This window comes from Garra rufa, chromosome 15, assembly GCF_049309525.1.
Source record: "Garra rufa chromosome 15, GarRuf1.0, whole genome shotgun sequence".
Classification (NCBI taxonomy): Eukaryota; Metazoa; Chordata; class Actinopteri; order Cypriniformes; family Cyprinidae; genus Garra; species Garra rufa.
Genome location: NC_133375.1, coordinates 32,692,793 through 32,717,683, shown reverse-complemented (window position 1 = coordinate 32,717,683; position 24,891 = coordinate 32,692,793). Strand labels below are relative to the sequence as shown.

General features: G+C 35.5%; 1 protein-coding gene across 1 annotated transcript in view; it reads right to left on the bottom strand.

Annotated features, from left to right (window-relative positions):
- LOC141287723 (xenotropic and polytropic retrovirus receptor 1 homolog) overlaps positions 1–24,891 on the bottom strand; it is a 99,550-nt gene that overhangs the window by 72,771 nt on the left and 1,888 nt on the right. The window contains exon 2 of the mRNA XM_073819859.1: positions 16,406–16,457. Coding sequence (XP_073675960.1) covers positions 16,406–16,457 — 52 coding nt within the window. The remainder of the gene's footprint in view (positions 1–16,405; positions 16,458–24,891) is intronic.

Here is a 24,891-nt window from a genome sequence, read left to right as displayed (position 1 = left end):
TAATAAATGCAAGAAAAAAAGATAAATATGACCCTGGACCACAAAACCAGTCATAAGGGTCAATTGAGATTTATACATCATCTGAAAGCTGAAAAAATAAGCTTTATTCTTTATTATAAATTTGGTTGAGATACAACTATTTGAAAATCTGAAATCTGAGGGTGCAGAAAATCTAAATATATAAATCGCTTATTATTATATAGTTCTTAGCAATACATATTAATAATCAAAAATTAAGTTTATATATATTTACGGTACATTTACAAAACATCTTCATGGAACATGATCTTAACTTAATATCCTAATGATTTTTGGCATAAAAGAAAAATGGATCATTTTGGCCCATGCAATGTATTTTTGGCTACTGCTACAAATATACCCGTGCTACTTAAGACTGGTCCAGGTTCACAAATAAGCAAGTTTCAATATTGTCCTTTTTCATTCACGCTGGAAAGGTCTTGGCAAAAACAGTGGCTCTATTAATCATGACAGTGGCCCTGACTATATTAACATTTCATTTGCATGCAGAGTGCATAACCATACTCTTACATTTCATTATTATAAGTCATTAACATGATTTACTCTGATGACAGGGGCTTAATTTTCATAAACAGTATAAATGTCACATTAAACCAGACATTAAAAGGTCAGATGACGCAATGTCACCTGTTACTTACAGATAATGTTTTTGGCAAGCAACATTTCTGAAATAATATTAATATGATATAATATTTAGATATGATCAACTATATTTTAATTTGTCTAATTTATTAGGCCTGGGTTTTCACACATATATATCAGGATCTGATCTGATTTTTGATCAGCTTGATTTTGCAATTTGATTCGATTTCTGATTGGATTTCATTCCATTTAATTTGTTTATTTTGGATATATATCAGGTACAGTACATGCTAAATTTTCACAAGGATCTAAAAAACGAATATACTCAGTCAGTTCATACTACATTACAAAATACCAAAGGTTAAAATTAACTGACTTGTACAAACGCTTAAATTACACTCAATTAAGTTTTTATAATAGTACAATTACAATTACATAATTATATTTCTACTCCAATTCATTCATTCAAACTTGACTGATTTATTCAAACATAAATTAAACATTCTAGCCAACTAACGAATTTACGGTCACCAAATATGTTTTTTCTGAGGTAAATATAACATTATGTGACACTGTTTACAATATGTAGTACTGACGTCTTTACGTGGTTGAAACACTCATTAAACGATTACATGAGACAGGACACAGATTTTGGCAAGTTGCACTATTTCTTTTAACATACAACATTAAACAACGCCAAAAGGCCATTTATTGTTTGAATACTGTAATAAAATGGACAGAATTTGAAATCTGAGACTTTGTTTCATATCAAAAGTAACAAAGCACAAAGCACATTGTGATTTATTGGATGTGAGGCGTGCTACAATGTTATGTTCATTTATAGAAAACAGGCTAGACTAATTGATTCTTGGGATTTAATAATCGATATAGTTTCGTAAAAATCAGAATCAATAACATTGATCTTTAATTAGGCAAAGAAATGTGTATACATATATTATTATACAATAAAAAAAGATGAAAACAACAATGTATTTTGTCTAATAAAGACACTGGGAAGCTACAGACTGGTTATGTGGTAAAGCCGAGTGTATAATGAAAGTATATTAGATGAATCTTGAGACTTCCTTCATATCACTGACCCCGCCTCCACTCGTCTTACCATCAAACCTCTCCTTTTATCTACTTCTCCAACTCCCGTCTACTTCCTCCCTCCGTCTCCATCGTTCCTTCCCCAGGGCTTACGTAGGCCATCTGTACGAAGCGTGAGAGACTCTGGTGTTGGATTACAATTAGGTTACAGTGGTAATTGGTGATTATTAATACTCATCTCGAATGCATTACCCGCAAGCCGTGGATGTGCTGAAATATGCATGCATCCTCAGGCGAGAACGCAAATTGTAAATTGCAGATAATCACTGCATTCTCGCTATAGAAGAATTACACAGTCACTGTCTAAAAGCTTTAACAGCAGATGTTGAGGTGATCTATTAATATAAAACATCTGGCTTAAAGAGACTGGAAAATATTTACTTCAAATAATAAATATATGGGGGATTTACATAATAGCGCCTAAAAACAACTACAGATCAATGCTGATTAACTAGAGCCATTCCTCATAATCGTAATATAAAACACTATTAAATAAGATAATAAAAAGCTTCACATCTCATTTACTTAATCTGACACTTGTGTAGTTATTATTTAATTTCCAATCCAATCAAATCAGGGTTAAAATGCTGAGGTGGGCCTGCATCTCACATCTTCTCCTTTGTGAATAATTTATCATTTAATATAAATCAAGCTGACCGGGAACAATAACCATCAATAATTCATATAACCATTTCCCTCAGTGTCTGGCTTTTCAGAGAGCTCCTGTATGATTTATGTCTGGAGAAAAACATTTCTTTGAAGATAATACCCTGTTTGTTTCAGTGATTAAATACAATCATGATCATTTTATGTAAATTAAACGGGAAGGCTGTTTTTGTGATCTTCTTGTCATAGGCTTGGCTAACGAGAAGTGCATTGTGGGTGTTCATGTGTAAAGAAATGAGCTCTAGGACTCTTTCTTCCTCCTCTCATGTCAACCAATGCCTGTCAATGTCAACAGAGTTTCTCCAGTCTGTGCTTTGCTCTGGGCTACAGTACGGCATAAAAGGATCCAAGTCAACATGGGAATACACACACACACAGAAACACACACCACAATACACACTGACCCAGAGGGCTACACTCAAATTAAACCCACCTGCTTTGGCTCACAAAGGCACCCGGATAAATTTAGCTCCTATAAAAAAAATACAATGTTTCCTGCACAACCACTAAATGGGTTCTTGATTAAAAAAAAAAGGCAAATAGGCCAAGGTGACAAAATTGCATGAACACGATGACTAACAGGAAACCAGAAATCCTCTGAGAAACACAATTAGATTTTTTTAAAACAACAGCGCATCAAAATGTAAAAGTACCCTCTTATTTCAGCACTCGCAGGACGTCCTGTATAGATCTGCTCAATTTTCTCACATTGCTATGGGGGTGTTGGCACCTGTAAACTCCCCGGAGAGAAAGCCCATTAGAATATAGATTAAAGATGAATGTGTTGAAGACAGCAGACCTCTCAGCAACACAATCTGTTCTGCAGAGACACACTAGAGACAGATACAACCAATCAGATTGCAGCTATCAAAGTGCAAGTGGAGATGCTGATGGATATGGTCTGGGTTTTTTGTAGCATAAACAACTAGGGATGTCCCAGGATGACCTTATAGGGATGGAAACAGTCCGTATATTAAGTGTACTTGCTGAAATGTTGCTGAACAAATTATAATTGATGACTCTTATCAAAAATTAATATTCTGTCATTGTAACCTGTAAGACCTTCATTCATCTTCGGAACACAAATTAAGATAATTTTGATGAAATCCAAGAGATTTCTGACCCTGCATAGACAGAAATGCAACTACCATGTTCAAGGCACAGAAAGGTAGTAAGGACACTGTTAAAATTGTTTATGTGACATCAGTGGTTCAACCTTAATGTTATGAAGCTACGGGAATACGTTTATTCAACAATATCTTCTCTTCCATGTCAGTCGATATATTAGGAATTGGACTTAGGATGTGGAATCCTTGAGTATAAATCCCATAAAAAACATGACTCCTGATTCCCACAGTCACGTTTTCGTCATGAGATCAAGTTGAAAATACCTTAATTTGTTTTCCTAAAAGAACTCTCATCCTCAGCATGGCTGCATTTATTTATTGCATTTATTTATTATGAATTGCATTTATTTAAAATGGAAATCTTTCATAACATTATAAATGCCTTTATTGTCATTTTTGATCAATTTAATGCATATTTGCTGAATAAAAAAGTGTTGAAGGGATAGTTCAACCAAAAATTAAAAGTCTGTCATTAATTACTCACACTCATGTCGTTCCAAACCTGTAAGACCTTCATTCATCTTAAAAAGAGACAATCTTAAAAGACAATAAATTAAAAAAAAAAATCTTACTGACTCCAAATTTTTGAATGGTAGTGTATAAAACCACAGAGATCACAGCAAACAAGGCTCAAACACTAAAACAAGAAGAAAAGTGCTTTTGAATGTGTGGCATGATTTTGAAATACCTGAGCATATGGTATCACAGCCGCCTCCTATAGTTTGCTTTCGACCTCCTCCCTTAGACACTGTACCCGCATATGTGCGCATGCATATAAATGAAAGGGAATGTGTTTGACAAAACAAACATTACAGAGCTGCTTATGTCTCAATTCCCATATGACAAAAGAAAATGAATAAACTCAGTCTGTTTTAAAGAAAGAACTAAAGCGTGTATTCCTAGGCTCATTTACAAAGGGAAAACAACTCACTGAATGTCAATGTGTCACCGTGGCTAAATTGAAAATGTTTGATAATACAAGTGACATTTTTAGTCTTCACTTTCAAGATATTGCAGTGAACTACTAATTTTGATGCTATACAGTTGAAGTCAAGTTTACAAACACCTTGCAGGATCTGCAAAATGTTAATAATTTTAACAAAACAAGAGGAATTGTACAAAATGCATGTTATTTTTTATTTAGTATGGACCTGAATGAGATATTTCACATTAATGCCAGTTACATAAAGTCCATAGTTTTTTTTTTTTTTTGTATAGCGATAGTTGTTCATGAGTCCCTTGTTTGTCCTGAACAGTTAAACTGCCCGCTGTTCTTCAAAAAAATCCTGCAGGTCCCACAAATTCTTTGGTTTTTCAGCATTTTTGGATATTTGAACCCTTTCCAACAATAACTGTACGATTTTGAGAATCATCTTTTCACACTGAGGATAACTGAGGAACTCATATGCAACTATTACTAATAGTTGCATACTAAATTTAACATTTTGTCTTCTGGAAAACATGTAAGTATCTTCTGTAGCTTCTGAAAGGCAGTACTAAATTAAAAAAAGTACACATCTTCATTCTATTCAAAAGTTTTCACCCCTCGGCTCTTAATGCATAGTTTTTCCTTCTGAAGCATCAGTGAGTGTTTGAACCTTTTGCAATAGTTGCATATGAGTCCCTCAGTTTTCCCCAGTATGAAAAGATGGATCTCAAAATCATTTAAAAAAAAAAAAAAAAAAAAAAAAAGGCTGTGGATCATTCAAGTATTACAGGTACAGCATTAAGAATCAAACTTTTAAACGGGGTCATTTTTATAAATTCAACTATTATTTTCTCATATGGACTATATGTAAACGTCTTTTATGTGAAATATTTTATTCAGGTCAGTACTAATTAAAAAACAACATGCATTTTGCGTGCTCCCTCTTATTTAGGTAAAATAATTCACATTTTCATTTTGCAGATTCTGCAAGGTGTATGTAAACTTTTGACTTCTACTGTATGTATCAAATAATTTACTGTCTACACTGCATTTACTGTGAGAATAAGTATGTCCTAACACTTTTAATAACATATCTTTCTATTTTTCTTTATGGCTAACATTCTGCGGCTTCTGGATACTGAAACAGCGTATCATATGTGCATCCATCATGTGCTGTCTCAGATGTTTAAAAGCTTAAGTGCACATTGTCAAATAAGACCTTGACTCCTGCTGCCTCCCATAACCTCCTGTCCTCCCCTCCCCCTGTCCTTCTTCTGCTCCTTACAATCCCCCACACCGTCCGGCCTAGATGTAATTCACAGATGAATAATGGATGGACTTTCATCTCTCCTGGATTTGGGGTTCACTGCTCTAAGCTACTGTAGCTGAGGCAACTGCATTTAACATGAGATGTGGGATTCTCCTACAGTCCACCTGACTCTATATATGTTGGCTGTCAGTCTGTGTGCTGGTTTAGGCTGTCCATAGCAGATTTCAAACCATCCTGTCCTGTACTGAAATGTTTCACTCCAGTTCAGGAGCAAGGTATACATACTCTTTTTGCTCACTCTGTTTTTTTCCTTCTTAAAATGACTGTCCCTCAGCAAGCTTGTTTTTTGCAAGCTTTCTTTTCACTTAAAGGCACCCATTTTGTGCTCATCTCAAATGCTTTTAGTATAAAAGCTCAAAGCAATAGTCTTAAAAGACAACATGAAACCAAAATTGAGCTTATTTACCATCCTACATGTCTAAATTTCTTAAGTGTCCATGGTTTGATTTCACAAGATTTATCAGTGCACAATAATCTGAAATAAATAAATGAATAAATAAATAAAAGGCAGTAATTTATTTCCACCTCTGAAACAACAAACAAAACAAATTGAATTTCCCACTGAATTTCTCTGAAAAAGTAACTCCCCCCCCCCCCCCCGAATTGTCAAAATTAAATTAATGAATTAAAACAAAAAATAATAAAATTAAATTAAAATTTGATTTATCAAATCAACTCCTGATAAATGAAATAATGTACTGCTCTACATTATTTTTCACTAAATACAAAGATAAATAAAATAAAATTAAAATAATTAAAATAAAATAATAAAACAAAATGAAATAAACTGAATTTACCACTAAATTTCAAATGTGACTTTCTCCCCCTGAATTTCCCTAAAATAAAATAAAACAAAAAATAAATACATAATAAAATAAAATAATAAAATAAATAAAATAAAATTTGACTAAATCAAATTCTGATCAATTAAATCATGGAAATTAAATTATTTTCCACTAATTAAATAAAAAGATAAATACAATACAAATAAAATAACACAACAAAATAAACTGAATTTCCCACTGTATTTCTGTGAAAAAAAAAAAAACTTTTTTCTCCTGAATTTCTCTAAAATAATAAAATAAAATAAAACACAATTTGATTTATTATTTTCCACTAACTAAATACAAATATATAAAATAAAAATAAAATAATAAAGCAAAATAAACGGAATTTCCCACTGTACTAAATTAATTTTCTCTCTCTAAATTGATCTAAAATAAAATTAAATAATAAAATTAAATAAATAATAAAATCAACTCAAATAAAATAAAGTAATTGTAAAAATTGTAACCTTCTCCCCCTGAATTTCCTGAATTGTTTAATCAAATTAAACCATGTACTGCTCTACAATATTTCTCACTGAATATTCTGAAATTCCCTCTAAAGTTGAACACATTGAGAAAGCAATTTAATTTGCACACATAGCATTCAAACCGTACTTATATATGTTTCTCCACCTTACAAACATCCCTAGCATAAATGTTTTTCATAAACAGAACAAATTCACTACATTTTTAATAAATACACTTAATGCACTTTATTTATTTATTACAATGCATGTTTTTGCATGTTTGTTTCTCTCCCAAGAAGGAAGTAAAAACAACTCAGCCAGTGCACAATTAGCATCGAGCTCCACATCTGAGTGACAGCTTGTGAAGAAGTCCATCAATAATGCAGAGTACTGGGGGGTTGGCGCCGTGCTGATTCTGCCAAGCTAGCGGCCCCCTTATACGTGGCCCCTGCTTGGCCTTGTGTCCTTGGGCCAGCACAACCGGGGAACAGCGCTTTCCCAAAGCTCCCCGATCGGAATCTGTGCTAATGAGAGACTCGGCACCTCCACACGTGTGCCGAATAACAATAACAACAACAAGACCTCCTCCACTTAAAATAACCCACCACATGTCTGTCAAAACAGCAGGCTAAAACAGGATGGAGGGACACAAAACTGAAAATACACCTCCGCCGCACGAGAGCTGTGGAGGTGCTTAAAATGCCATTATTATTTATGCAATGGGTTTAATTAATTGGGTTACATGAACCTATTCAAATGTTCTTTTAGGAATTGTACTGTAGGTAGTCCAGATGGTCAGTAGAATGGCTTATTCATACCTGATTAATTAGCAAACAAAAAGCAGAATGAAAGGCAAATCTTTTTGAATACATGTGCACAGAATCATTTGTACATCAAGTGTGCCTGAATATTATAAATGGATAATAAAAAGACTGCAAACCAGATGATTTGGTCTATCATAATATGTGTGTGCGTGTGAACTGTGTCCAGACTCAAAGTGGAAATAAGAGAATGATGCCGTTCGCTGCTCTTTGATCAGAACGAGCACCAAACACTAATTACACTGGCAGCTCTCTCAGCAGGCAACAAGCTGTTCACAACTCCCTATGACAAGAGTCCTACTCAGCTTTAAATGAGCTGTGGGAGCGTCATATACAGCACACACACATACACAACACTGTCAATAATAACTTCTGATTCATTAGCTGCTGTAGGTAAACAACTAGAAGAATAAAGTGCAGTAAACATCGAAGGAGACATCAGATGCAAAATTCACTTACATGGTGTTTTCATATAATTGTGTCAGTGTGTGGACACAACCACCCTACAATGATTAAAATCAATTTACTCCTTTTTTAAATGCCCAAAAAACTAAACCGTCTCAATTATCAAGCCATTTTGATTTTCTGAGCTGTATGAAGTCATACTGCTTAAGCTCCACCATGACTGCTATATTTCCACCCTCAACCAGTTGTATGCTGCACTGTGTAAAAACAAAAAAACACAATTTGTTGAGTCAACTTAAAATAATTTGTTACCCTGCTGCTTTAAAAGTTGAAGTTCACTCAACCCAAATAAGTTTAACCAACTTGAAACGTTAAGTTGTACTAAGTGACAACTTAGATATTTGAGTTGACTTAAAAAAATTGGTTTGCTAAACTTAAAATTTTAAATTGCATCAACTCAAATATCTAAGTTGTCACTTAGTACAACTTAAAATTACAGGTTCAGTCAACTAAAAAAAAAGTTTAGTCAACTTTAAATGCTAAAGCAGCCAGGTAACAAATTATTTTAAGTTGACTGAACAAATAGTTTTTTACAGTGTGTCTGCCATTTTCTCTGCACTCGAGCAGCTGTAGCAACAACAGTAAGCATGTTTCCATTACAGATTTGGGCAAAACCTTGGCGATATTTTATAAATGTTGTTAAAGTATTGTGAAATGACAGCGTTTCCATTACCGAATGTTATGCGACAAATTTTTTCCTCGTCTTCTTCTTTAACGTTAAAAGACTGTAAAAAAAAAAAAAACCTGCTAAATGGCTAACGGTAAGTTCCCCTACTGTATGGTGAAAAAATGTATTGGTCATTGCATGTAATTTTACGGTAGCATAATTTACATTCCCAGAATTCCATGCATTACGTTTTTTTTTTATTTTATGTTTGTTTTTTTTTCTTATCAGTTTTTTTACATTAGGGTTGTACGTTACATCTAATGTAACATACCATTACCATTTGTGAACAGTTTACAGTTCACCATGTGTTTACAGTTTAGCAGCTAAACTTTAGCTGTGTGCATGATTCGCTTGCATTGTATACGAAAAGACCAATCACAACAGACTTGGCCAGCTGACCAATCAGAGCAGAGTAGGCTTATGAAGTGAGGGGTTTACCAACCTTAAGCTCAGAACTGCTTCAAAGAAATCATTTCAAAATCAATGCAAAATGATTGTAATATTAAATGTATATTCTGAGAAAAAAAATTACAATGTTCTCTGACCACAGATGCATTTAAACCTGTTGTAGGGGACTCCAACACAATATTAGGATGCTTTAAAATACCATATGACCTGCTCTTTAAATGCAACTGTCTCTAATAAAACTTCCCAGGGCGTATGTGACACACAAATACGAGATTCAAGGTCCAACCAGTTCCCCTGTTTCTTGTTCTATACAGAGCAGGACTCTATACTAGATGCTTTCTTATGTCCTTGTGTTCATTCCAACCAGGAAGATCATTTCACCTCATCTCTCTCGCTCTATTGGATTACTGGAGGTGTGCCCCAGCAGCCAGCCAACCAGGAGCTTAACCTATAGCGTAGAAGAAGATGCACACAATTGCTTTTCTGCCGGTATTGATTCAGCATCATTAAACCTTGAAAGGCTGGAGGATTCAATGGGAAAGGTTCCAGAATATGTCCATACAAAAGACAGAAACATAAAGAGATTTCAGAGACTAGTGGATGAAGAAACATGCCAAATGGTTGGATGTTTAAAGGATAATCAATCAGGAAAAAATACACAGACTTGATTTTATCTATCGGGAACTGATAGGATTGTGAAAAGTGATCTCTATCCACTTTATTCATCAACGTGGAATTTAGCCTATAAGGGAGACTTCCGGGTTATTAGCCACTATAGGGAAGTAACGAGAAGAATAACAATGTGCAGTAAACAGTAAAACTGTTTGCACAACAAACCATTGTGTTCATAATTAAGATAATATAGTAAGACACACCAATTTGCAATATCAATCAGTGAAACAAGCTGTTTTCTACAGCTAATAATAGCTGGACACGGATGAGGCCAGAAGCCAGACCCATAAAATTTACAAATGGCCGTGCCGACTCTTACGGGAAACATAAGGTGGATATGACAAGCTGTTGTCAGTTTAAAAAATTTTATTAAACATGATAGTCATGTGATGTCAGTCATACAGCCTTGTAGTGTTTAGCAGCTTAGAGTACCAGACTGCCACAGTTGTCCACAATTTTCACTGTAGTCATGCACAATAACACCCTATAATAAAATATAATCAAGTGTCATTAAATGTAGTCATTTCTACATTGATGGCTTGATATACCCCTGACTTTCACAAGCACAGCAAACTGCACTCACTTTTGTTTATTACTGTAGTTACTCTTTGTAAATCTGAAGTAATGCTCAAATTAATTCACTGCTTGATCTCTTATTTTGACTTAATATACAATGGCTGCGTCTGAAAGAAACTGAACTCCTTTTAGAATACCAAGACATGAGTGCAATGGTCAAACACATCCAACTACTGCACTTACATTGAAAAACAATGGAAACATAGTGCAGTGGAATGGAAAAATGTGTTCTGTGTGAACCAACCCCAAGGCAGCCTAAAAGTTTAATCATTTACAACAAAATAGGGAAAGCTTTGGTGATAAAGTGAATACTTAATTATTACAACATTAATTCCTCACTAGAAATTTGAAAAAAGTACATTACCAGTCAAAAGTTTTTGAACAAGTCTGCATTTATCTGATTCAAAAGCAGTAATATTGTGAAATAATTTAACTATTTAAAATGACTTCTTACTATTTGAATATATTTAATATATAATATATATATTTATTCCTGTGATCAAAGCAATTTTTTCAGCATCATTACTTCAGTCTTCAGTTTCACATGATCCTTCAGAAATCATTCTAATATGCTGATTTGCTGTTCAAGAAACATTTTTAATAAATTGTATACATTTAATTGATTATTAAATAAATAATGAATTATTATTTAATAAATAAATGTTTTTTTTAATAAATTTGAGCACCAAATTAGAATACTAGAATGATTTCTGAAGGATCATGTGACACTGAAGAGTGGAGTAATGATGCTTAAAATTCAGTTTTGAAAGCACTGGAATAAATTACATTTTTAAATATATTCAAATAAAAAAAAAATAATGTAAAAAATGTTAAACATTTTTTACTGTTTTTGCTGTACTTTGGATCAAATAAGAGAAGAGACTTCTTTAAAAAACATTTAAAATAGTACTGTTCAAAAACTTCAGACTGGTATTGTACATTACACAAAAACTGACCTCAACTAACAATTTTTATTTTTACCTTGAATGTGAAAGAATCGATTGCACAGGATAGTGTATCATAGACAGAGGAGGACACATCTATGCTTTAATCATTGGATGTGCCATGTTGCCTTCGTCCAAATGATGGCCGGTCAAGCATTTTTCAGCTTTTGGGTGAAGCCTTAATCTCAATTTTAAATGTTTTATTAATATATGTTGGTATATTTATAGAATGTCTTTTATTTCTTGTTTTTTGTCTATTTGTGGTGCTGCTGTGTCAAATTAAATTCCTATAAAGATCAATAATGATGCATCTGCATCTACATCTCAATTGCTTCGGCCAAACTAAAAGCAAGCAAGCAAGAAATTAAACAAGCGAAAAAGAAAGCTAGCGCTCATATTTCCTTCACCGCTGTCTCGTCTTTAATTAAAACTGCTAGGCTCAGACAAAAGGCCCGCAGTGCAGGTTAAATACCGCAAGAGACTCCACATCCATAAAAGTCTTGGAAACCGCACACAAAGGCAATTTGAATGCACTCACCTCAATTACAGCTAAACTGATGAGTTTTAAACTGGCAAGCTAAGCTGAGAGGCAGGACCACAATGTTATGAATCACTTTGTAGTGGGAGTCAGATGACCTTTAGGTAACCATGGGCGAACCATTCCTGTCCTTTGCAAAACCTGGCAAACCCCTCTGGCTCAAGTTCATATTTACACATGCTAATAAGCTTTGTTTGAAACAAATCTGCACACAGTTGATTATGGTAGCATGCTGCTAAACTAATGAACCATTTATCAAACAAACTAAAAATGAAAAGCAACTCAATATTTTATATTAGACCAAATGATTTTAGCAATACTAAATTGTTGTTTAGGTAAGTAGCACATTAGATTTTGGTACACTAAGGCCTTGCATAAGGGTCTACAGGAAGCTTACAGTGATCTTTCATCCTCTTGTCTTTCAAAGCATTTATAAAAACACTCACGTACCTCAGGCCCGTTAGGGACTCAATTGCTTATTTCCGTACCCGAACACGTTAGCATACTGAGCCAATCTGTGTTCCTGACAGTGTATGGGAATGCTGACACTTTGAACTGGCCCTCTCTCAATATTGAGCTTTCAAAATGACTATATCAGATCAGGCCAGAGAGAAAGAGGGCCGTAATAACCCAATAAATTGCCTCCCTGGGGCATCAGTGTGTTCACAGAATATCAAAACTCCTCTTTCTTATACTCCACAGACTGTGAAAGAAAAAAGCTTCCCTCATAAATCTAGCGGCGGTAATTAGTCTTTCAGGGAAGGTTTATTTAATAAAATCATCACTTGATCTCAACAGACTCTGACACTGCAAACCTATATGTGAAAAACTACTGCGTTAAGCCTCACAAATCGTGTTAGGAGTTTTGATAGACAAGAAACTTAATATAAAAGCCACATGACAGGTGCTTCAATAAGTCTGTCTATTTCTCTACTCTATTTTCCTTTCTTTCATTTTCCATCAATCCACTTTCCCTGCAGAGGGACATCAAAGCGGTTTTGAAGGAAAGAGGAGACCGCACCACAGCTGTAGTGATACTGGAAACTGTGTGGGGCTTCAACTGAATGCTGGGAAAGCGAGAAAGCCATTGATCTTTATGGATTACTTCTTATCTGCTGGATTTAGACACTGGCATTGATTATAATACCATACACTGGCCACATTATCATTAAGACTTAAACTAGCTTAATCCAGTGGTTACATGATATCACAACTGTTACTCAATGGATCACCGCTTTCGGAAAAAGCATCCAAAGTATTTAGATCCTTGGATATTACTTGAGTAAGCAAGTGTACCTGTACCTGATAATTTTACTCACCCCCATGTCATCCATGATGTTCTTTCCAGGATTTTTCTCCATATAGTTGACTTCAATGGTGGCCAATGGGCTGAAGGTCCAAACTGCAGTTTCAATGCAGCTTTATAGAGCTCTACACGATCCCAACCAAGGTTATCTTATCTAGTGAAACAATCTGTCATTTTCTAAAGAAAATTTAAATGTATATACTTTTTAACTACAAATCCTGGGATTATGTAGATCCCTTTGACGCTGCAATGAATCTCCAATTTGGACCTTCAACCCACTGATGCCCACTGAAGTCTAAATCAGGAAATTTTCATTCTGGAAGTGAACTTAAAAAAGTTTAAGTCTACAGGATTTTTGGCCAGATGGACCGATTAATTACTGCTATTAAAATTCTTAAAATGTTTCATAAAAAAGAAAAAGAAAATACTAAAAACTGACCACTTTAAATGTTACAAGTGAATTTATGCATTAAAACATTATAACGTACAGTATAAAAACAGATATTTGTTTTGAGATATGATAAAGATTTAATTTAACAGTGATATTAAATGAAGGGTTTTTAAAATATTAATTTTAAGTGACAAACAAAGGTAATCTAAATGAAATAATTCACAATTTAATAACTAATGTAGCTTACCGGGGTTCAAGCGCTTTATGGCATTTAAACACATATGAAAAAAGACATTATTTAGCAAGGTTGTAACCACCTAAATCAACCATTTACAAAAAAGCATTTTTGGCAAATCCAGGTTATTTACCATATAATTATTTTTTTTAACGTTTATGACTGTTATAGCGCCAGCTGTGGTCCGATCTCCTTAAAACTTTGCATGCTTGTTAAGAATTAACTGTCTCATGCTCAACCGGTTTTGTGAAGTTTTGAGTTTTCTTTCAGGCTTTACAGGATTTTGGGTAAATTTGGGTAAACAGGCCCCTTTTCTAAACGACCCCGTTATAGCTTCCCAAAGGGTACTTTTCAAAAAAATGTTGATAATTATTGACCTAGAGAGTCTAGAGAATTGTACTGCAGTGTTTTTTTCCAGATTGAGTGAAAAACCTAGAACTAGTTCGCAAAAGTAGTTTTTTTACATCTTCTCAATCATTTAACAAATGATTTGATTGACAGCAGTGCTTCTAGAGGCAAAGTTGTTTGGAATGAGAAGTTCTATCATATGACACAAATAAAATAAAAAAAAATGTGATGTACAATCGTTTACACCCTGGAAAAAAAATGCGATATTGTCCCCCCCAGTGACTGATTTCTTTCAAATTTCTCCCAGACCTTTGAAGTCATGAGTCAAACAGGCCCACCAAGTTTCGTTCCAATTGGCCTCCATTAAGCTTCTCTAACAGGTGCTCAAACTTCGTTGGCCAATGGCAGCCATGATTTTTGAGATATGTAAATGTCCTTGTAGGTACTTGTGGCACTTCAGACCAAGACCATGGACACGAATTTTCATGCTAATAAGACAATAGTTGCGCAGTTATAGCCATTTTATGCTTTTCCCCTTATAGCACCACCAAGTGCCCAGCTCTGCGTTTTTTTCCTGGGACCACAGATTGAGGTCTTTCATAAGTGTTCTGAGTTAGGTGAAGATATCTCATTCCGTTCAGAAATTTTAGACATTTTACTAAAAGTTTCACTGCCACTTTCAAACATTTGGCGTCCCTTTGCGACGGTGAGTCGAATCTTTTTGCACTGTTTGGTTCCGATCGGGTGACAAACCTAGGATTAGTTCGCAAAAGTAGGTTTTTCAAAAAATGCAAAATACCCGAAGATGTCGATTGAATCCGAGGCACGAATTTTGTCCGGCATGAGCTACGGATTCCAATGACATAAGACACTTGAGTCTGCAACTGTTGGTTCACAAAGTTCACCAAGTCTAACCCTATAAGTATAAAGTTCTGGCCATAGAAACCCCCCACTAATAATAACAATTAAAGGGTTTGTATTAAGGAAATCACAGTTACAAGCAACCTGCGGATTAAAGTAATGTTAAACCAGGGTGACAGGAAAGGGTATTTGTATGCCAGCAAGCAAAGCCCAGTTAAAATGCAGCTCAGGCTTTTCCTCTTTTCCAACCAAAACGTTTTCAACACAATAAATCTGTTATCCTGACCAACAGACATGCCAACTTTGCTTTCATTTCCCACCTCAACGAAACCCTGTATTCCAAAAACAAGGTCAAAGTGGCCTGCCAGATGCACACACAAAGTCTGACAGAGACATACAGAAGCACTGACTGGAAAGAACATCTCTTCTTTAGTTTGACAGGACCTTATAAACACACACACAAACAATCTCCTGAGGCCTGTTAGTTGTTAGTTCTCCAAGAGATGGATGCCAAACTGTGTGGACCTTCTTCAGGTGTCTGGCACAGTTATGAATGGCTTGCTCAGTCTTGTTTCTGGCAAAATATATGTCCAATCGCTCATGATCCAATCGACTGTCTCATAGGACACTTTAAACTATAATTCACACTCGCATTATAACATTTCATGCCAAGGCAAAGCATGCTGCTTCATAATTTGTCATGTGATTTAACGCCACATGAAACCATGACATAAAACTCCATAACTAACACACTGATTTGAGGAACGGAAGCATCTGCCATATCAGACTCATTTGAAAGTACTAGAAGAACATCAACGCTGCGTCACTTTGAAACCCAAGAACTCTGTTTACTTCTTTGCGACAGTGCCTCAGATAAACTATTTTCCCGTCGCACCCTGTCGCCCTCACGCCTCGGCGGACATCTGACGTCCCGTATTAATTATAGCTATGCAGAGCTGCCCCACTGTCTTGCGAGAGATGCGGCGGTGCTGAAATTTTTTCTATTTATAGTTGGAGTTCATTCTAGGGTGGTGGAAACGAGTACAGAATGGAAAAAGGGTTTGGTTGGTTACGTGTTCAGAAGGGAGTTTCCTTACCTTCTATGGATGGGGCCTGGTCCTGGGCCGCATACAGCATCTCCTTGAAAGCCTGTGTCAGAAAAATAGATACGTTAATGATGAGATCACAGTCTTACGGTGCAGGTCAACGGGGCAATGATGTACAGAAGTCTTACATAGCCTATTAAGGCAACTTGTCTAGCAAAGATAGTTGACTTTGCTGGGTATGTAGGCTAATTGAGGTTACTTCAAACGTTGATCTAGGATGTTATAAGGGCATTGTTGGTTCTTTGAACATGAATATTAAACTCTGTGTGAAATGATGAGTTTCAGTTCTTTGGGAATATGGTTACCTACTTGTCTTAGTATGTTATTAACCTTGCAGATAATGAAAATCACTGGACAATTATGCATAGTCTGTTTCCAGATTAGGGATGCTCATATTGACCGTTTAACCGTTAACCGACAGTAAGAATTTTAACCGATTATTACTATCAGTTAAACGGTTTAAAAGGGTTTTTTTCTATTCTTTTTTTTTTTTTATGTTTGCTGCATGGTGAAAGAAATAATGCTATTTGTAAGTTATCTGTTTACTCACGCGTGCATGTCGACACGTGCAGTGTGGCTGTACAGACATATTTCGCTTCACCTTTACTTAGTAAACAGATGTATTATATGCAACTCAATGGCAAGTGGCGTTATTGGGTTATCATCAGAGAGTGAATCCGTGAGTGAATGTATTCAAATTCTGAACGAATTATAGTCTAGAAAGTGCGCAATAGGCGCTCCCTTTACAATCACTGGAAAGCTATCACTCATCCTAGAGTAGTTCATTGCAATCTCATAAAGTTATTAAAGAGTAATAAAATAACCTTTACACTGCACAATTAATCTCTTATTTATATAATGCCAACACTTTGTTTTAATAAGAGAGTTCGCGAAAGTGTAGAAATCAGCAAAACTGAAACCGGCACTTTGGTTGGTGAGTGGATTGTAACATAGCCTCCTCTGATTGGCCACAGTGATAATCAAATCAATATACATGTCTGTGATTGGCTATTGCTGAACGCTGTAAAACACGCGCTTCTCCACACGCATATGACAGTGGATGGAAGTCCCGAACCGCAAATTGAAAGGGTTTTTGTGATGGTGTTTTTTTTCGCGGATCTAAAAGTTAACAGGCAGCGGTCCTGCCTATCCATACAGCATGTGGACATGTTAAAAACTAGGCACACTGAGGTATTGGCTGGCCTGCTATATATTTTTATGTCCGACGAGAAGAATAAGACCGGTACAGTTCTTCAAAGTGCATAAAAGGATTCAGTGTGTTTTAGTTTTGTCATCTTAATTAGGTAGTTATTTAATTTATACATATTTAGTGTAGGCCTATTTATATTATTCTTTTTTTTTCATTCAGATTTTCTCTGTTCTCAGAACCGCTGGTGATGCGTGATAATTGAAGTATATGTCAATACAGTTTTTGTTGTTGCTCTGTATGCTGCTGTTTGCACGTTAAAATAAAACATTTGCTTGTATTTTTAATGTATCATCACAGATACTCGTGCATTCTATTTTTATTTTAAACTAATTTATTATTCTAATTTTATCAGTTAACGGTTAATGTTCGGATAACGAGCAGCGGTTGTCGGTCAGGAAAATTATCCGAAATGAGCATCCCTATTCCAGATACTTCAGGCTGTGCCAACATACAACTTTATCCCAAAGGTCTTTGATAGATTCTCCTATAAGGCTGTCACAGTAATTTTAATGCATTTGATTTCATGACAGGCCAGGCAAGGTCATTCTCAGTAATTGGTGTAGTTTCATTCATTTAAGAACAAAAATGTTTGTTTTTTTTCAAACTCAGGGAGGCTTTGAAGATGTGCATCACTATAAAAAAGTCAAAAGCATCTTAAAAAGTTGTTAGGTGCACTTTAAAACATGTCACAATTATTGCAACATTAAGGACAATTCTACCATTTCTACCTGACCTGAATTTATTTCCAAAATAATTTATAGTAATATTAAATTATAAATTGTACATGAAAATGAAAAATATTATATATACACATTACATATATACACTGCCACTCAAAAGTTTGGGATCGGTAAGATTCTTTTATGTTTTTTAATAAAGTCTTTTATGCTCAGCAAAGTTCCATTTATTTGATCAAAAATACAGAATAAAAATAATATTATAAAATATTATTGCAATTCAAAATATATAGAAATAATAACAATATACATAAATCGTTCTAATATGCTGATTTATTATCAATGTTGGAAACAATTGTGCTGCTTTTTTTGGAACCTGCTATATGTTTTTCAGGATTCTTTGATGAATATAAAGTAAAAAGAACAGCTTTTTTCAAAACAGAAATGCTTTCTAACAATATAAGTGTTTTTAATCAAATTTAACACATCCTTGCTGAATAAAATATAGATTTTTTTCAAAGAAAGAAAGAAGGAATAAAAATATATTAAGCAGCTCAACTGTTTCTAACATTGATAATAAACCAGCATAATTACAATTATTTCTGAAGAATCATGTGACACTGAAGACTGGAGAAATGATGCTGAAAATTCAGCTTTGCATCTCAGGAATAAATTATATTTTAAAGTATATTAAAACCACTATTTTAAATTGCAATAACTTTTTACAACATTACTATTTTTTTCTGTATTTTTACTCAAATAAATGCAGCCTTGATAAGCAGAAAAGTATTTTTTAAGAAACAATAAAAAAAAAAAACTTACTGATCCCAAACTTTTGAACGGCAGTGTATATAGACCAATTTTGTCAGGTAAATTAAAATTAGCTTGATAAACTAAATTAACTGGTTTTATGGTCATTTGAAAATATTAAATGAATGTAGTAGCACAATTTTTCCTGACAAAATACACTTTTACAGTGAAGGATTATAGACTCTATTCTTTATACAATAAAAAATGATCTATCGGATGTAGTTGACGTAAACATTTAGCACACAGGGGATGAAACATTATCTGGCAATTTACTACACAAGCTGCTGTCAGTGCAGGGAACTGCTCAGTCAATATATAGCATAGATTGAAATGCATATCTAGCCACAACAAAAGAAAAATCACAAACAAGAACATTTGTTTCCTAAGCAGACATCCCTCGTTCAAGCCGAACACCAACCAAAGCCAATTAACGTTGGGCTGTACAGATGCTGTGAACACTTCTTTTCACTATAAACAAATCTCACATTCAAGGTCAAAGCCTGGCCAGTGTGTCAACCAATGAAATTAGAGAATCGTCAAGATGGCGGCATTGCCATGGCAATGATGATGATGACACAAAAGCTAGATGTGCTCCACAGAGTATTCAAGTTATACAACCAATAACAGTAACCAGAATACATTTGCACTATACATCTGCTCATCCTCCAGAAATATGCGTGCATGCGTCTATGTGGGGTTTGGGCAGATCTTTGCGTCCAGCGAGCCTGACAGCAGATGTCATCCCAGTGGGAGAGGGAGCGCAAGTCCCTGTGTGTATATGTGTTTGTGCGTGTAAGTGTGTGTCAGTGCATGTGTGAACAGCAGGTCTGTGAAGTCAGCCAGCAAGATCCATACGTCCCAGCCAGTACGCAGACCTGCTGCTTTGAAGAAATACACTGTATTGTATTGCATGCTCAAAACAACCACACATATATACATACATACATACAGGCTTTCTGACCTTGCATAAACAGCAATGCAACTGACACGTTCACAACCCAAAAAGGTAGTAAGGACATCGTTAAAATAGTTCATGTGACAAAGAAAACAAAAACAACTTTATTCAACAATTTCTTCTTTTCCGTGTCAGTCTTCGACATGCCAAATATTCACAGAGTTGTTACTCTTGTAGCTTCATAACATTATGGTAGGCTGGGCGATTTTACCAACTTTATTGATTAATTCGAATTTAATGCTTTGCCACGATTTTATTTTTTAGAAACCTATCGTGATTTTGAATAGGAATTTTACCAAATGTTAAAATTAGACACTTTGACAGTATGCCAATGATAACAGTAAAGAGAAAAGAGCGATTGCATGTTGGTGCACGTGATTAACCGCTCACATGTGATGCGCTCGCACCATTCACACAGAATTTTTCTTTTGTATTGATAACAGATGTGACACGGGCAGCATGGAATAGGAAAAACATGCAAGATGGAAGTGAACTTCTTTTAACTTGAGTGCCACGTTTTTAGAATGCTGTTTAATGCATGAGACGCTGCAATAGACGTGAGTGCAACAGTCAAACGTGTCCATGTTTACGTAGAAAAAACAATGGAAAACTGTCCAATCGAATAAAGACTGTGTGAAGAACTACTACTGTATGTCTGATATTTCATGTTTGCATCATGGTGACAGGCTAAAAGCTACTGTTTACTGTTTTTACACAACATTTTAATAGTTAATAATAGTCTACTGGTGTTATACCTTTAGTCATTTTGAATTTGAATTACCTCAACTTTTCAATTTTTTTTTATAATTTTCCTTGCATTATTTCTGAACATATAATATGTATAAGACAAGTTTGAATGATGTAGTTGTAGTTCATGCATCTTTTAAGTGCTTTGTTTAACATTTAAATCATGTTGACAACTTCATGTGTGGTACCCTGGAAATCCAGAGGTCTCGCGAGAGCACAATTTGAATTGTCTCTGGAAGACACTCTGGCATCGAGCAATGATGACAGCTAAGCTGATGATGACAGCACTGCGACGTCTGGAATCATTTAGTAAACATTGAAAGATGGCTACAGATGAACACCAGTTGTTTGAAACTGCTTTGGCCACTACAATGAATGAGTTAGACTTGGCTTTTCATATAAAAGAGGAACAGAAAACCTCGCTCGAATCGTTCCTTTGCAAGAAGGACGTTTTTGCTGTTTTGCCGACTGGATACGGCAAGAGTTTAATCTATCAGTTAGCTCCACTGGTAGCTATAAGCGTATAGGGCTTAGTGAAAACTTAGTGATTGGTTGTGGCGTTATCCAATTGCGTGCAGTGAGAGTTTCAAATGCATGTTTGGTGCCGCCCCTCGAGTTAGGCCCTTTTCATTGCTCGATGCCAGACCCTTAATCTTAATAGATTAGGGTCTGGATTTTTTCCAGGCTACATGTGTGGTCCACTTGGAATAGAATTTTTTTTAACTAGAGGGTTAATAAAGAAAAAGTTACTTGAATTAAAGAAGTCCACTTTCTAGAACAAATATTTACAAATAATTTACCCACCCCCTTGTCATCCAAGATGTTTGTGACTTTCTTTCTTCAGTCGATAAGAAATTATGTTTCTTGAGGAAAACAATTCAGGAATTATCTGTATATAATGGATGTCAATGGTACCCCCAAGTTTGAACGTCTAAAATGCAGTTTAAATGCAGCTTCAAATGGCTCTAAACGATCCCAGCCGAGGAAGAAGGGTCTTATCTAGTGAAACGATTTTCGAAACAAATTTATATACAATTTATATACTGTTTTTTTCCAGCCAATACAGTTAGGGCATGTCGAAAAACTTGCATCTCATTTTCTTCCCCAACTTCAAAATCATTCTAAATCGCTGCAGAAGTACCGACCCAGTGTTTACAATACAAAAAAAAGGGTAAAACAACGATGTAGGACGATTTTGATGTTGAAGAAGAAATCAAGACGGGAGTTTTTCGACATACCATAACTGTATTGACCGTACTGAAGCGGAAAAAAAGTTCACGCAGACTTAGACAAGGTGAGCGTTTGATGTTAAAAATTATATAAATTGTCAATTTGTTTTGAAAATGACCAGTTGTTTTGCTAGATAAGACCCTTCTTCAAACATAATTTCTTATCGATTGAAGAATGAAAGACATGATCATCTTGGATGACAAGGCGGTAAGTAAATTATCTGTAAATTTTTGTTCTGGAAGTGGACTTCTTCTTTAAGTTGTAGTTACATTTTGAAGTTAACTAGTTAAAAATCGTAAAAAACAAACAAACAAACAAAACAAAACAAAACAAAACTAGAAATCGAAATTATTTTGCCAAATTTGCCCAGCCCTACATTATGGTTGAACCACTGATGCCACATGGACTATTTTACCGATGTCCTTACTACTATTTTAGGCCTTGCACGTGATAGTTGTGTTGCTGTTTATGCAGGGTCAAGAAAGCTCTTAGATTTCATCACAAATATCTTCATTTGTGTTCTGAAAAATAAACAAAGGTCTTACGGGTTTGGAACGTTACGAAGGTGAGTAATCAATGACAGAATTTTCAATTTTGGGTGTACTACCCTTTTAAAAGAATGATCTAAGTCCTACTTGGGGATCGTTTTGCAGTTTTGGGGCAGCCGTGGCCTAATGGTTAGAGATTCGGACTTGTGACCCAAAGGTTGCAGGTTCGAGTCTCAGGTCCGGCAGGGGTTGTAGGTGGGGGGAGTGAATGTACAGCACTCTCTCCACCCTCAATACCACGACTGAGGTGAGTCCCTTGAGCAAGGCACCGTTCCCCCAACTGCTCCCCGGGCGCCGCAGCAATGGCTGCCCACTGCTCTGGGTGTGTGTTCACGGTGTGTGTGTGTGTTCACTACTGTGTGTGTGCACTTGGATGGGTTAAATGCAGAGCACAAATTCCTTGTATGGGTCACCATACTTGGCCTCACTCACCCCCTTTCCTTTCCTTTCCTTTCCTTTTCCTAGAAATGCCCTATATCAACATCCTAGAACAGACTAGCAGCCACATAGCAAAACACTAATACCTGCTCAGAATATTTAGCAACTGCACAGCAACACCTAAGAAACTGCCAAAAACAACATACAGTAGCAACCACATAGAAACACACTAAGAAACACTCAGAACACTTCAGCAACTGCACAGTAGCAAACTCCCAGAAAACCCTAGCAACAAACTTCTTTTAGAACACTTAGGAAATGCATATAGCAACACCCTAGCAATCATCCACAACATAACATTCTCATAAAAAGTGAACTTGTGTTAAATATACTTCAATAGAGCATCCACCAGCAATCGTGTTTTCTCTGGTGATGAGCAGTAGCGACTCAGTGTTTACAAAGCGACGTGCAAAGAAAGTCAAACAGCCTTTACAAAAAAAGGTAAAACAATGATTTTAAAATTAGAGGAGAAAATTAGATTTTTCAGTTTTTCCTCCCTACCTTACCTTTTTGAACCGAAGTAAACTGACAAAGAACTATACACATGTGACCTTTTCATTGTGATTACGTAATGTGTGAAGTGAGTGTCAAAAGTATATCAGTTTTTTTTTTTTTTTTTAGAAAATGAATCGTTTTGATAGATCATTAGACCATTTAGACCATTATTTCTCAACTGGGATTGTATAGAGCCATTTGAAGCTGCATTGAAACTGCAATCTGGACCTTCAACGCATTAATCTCCATTGAAGTCCACTATATGGAGAAAAAACCTGGAATGTTTTCCTCAAATACCTTCATTTCTTTTCGACTGAAGAAAGAAAGACATCTTGGACGGCATGGAGGTGAGTAAATGGGGGTGACTGAACTAATCCTTTAAAGGCAAATAAAAGATACCTCAGCTACTTAAAATGCACAGCCTGGAGTGTGAGACCTCATTAATTTATCACTCAATCAGTTTGTCAATTTTTCAACTGGGAGACTAAACATGTCATCAACCTTCTTTCAGCCCATTACTGCAATCCTCTTTCCACCTTAGCATGTAAATCACTCAATAAGTCATAATATTTTCAAGGTCATAAGTATTAAACACCACATGTTGCATTGTTCAAAGTTCTAAGGAAAGCACTAAGGAAGTTTGTCACTTTCTTAAGAAGTTAATTCTTTATAAGGTTTCTAAAACCAGTTTATGGACTCGGTTTTATTGCGTAGAGCCAGTGGGGTTGCTTCCTATTGACTTTCTATGGCACTGTCAGCCACAGGCGGCAAAGCAATAGATGAGCAGAGACCGAGTCCGACTAGTAATCATGGCTTAACTGCTCACAGAGGGACTTCAATGACCAAACAATAATAAATTCTGCTTTTCTTTGGGATACATCTCTATAAGACAGAGCTGCAATGAATCATACGGTATTAAATGTAGCTGGAAAAAGATTTTTTTCACAACCTAGACTCCCACTTCTCCACAATCTATCACCACATTTAAAGAATAGAACCAGACAGTTCATTGATAAGGCTGTACAGTGCTGGAAAGGATATTGTTAATCATCTATCTGTGTCATGTAAACGGTGTAAATACAACTCGCAGATCCATATAACACTCCCTGGTTATGTCAAATGACAGGTTGATCATTATGAATCAAAATTTCCTTGAGTCCTTTGTCTTGTCCTTGACAGATCAAACTGGAATCTCACTGCAGTCAATTCACACATGCAAATTGGCACATGCGGCTAGCAACTGAGGTTTGACAATGAAAGTCTACCCTGAAGATGACAGAGATTAATTAATCATTCTTAGATGCAACAGATATAGAGGCAGCATTTGCAAAATTTCTAAATTTACCATTAAATGGTCCAATATTAAT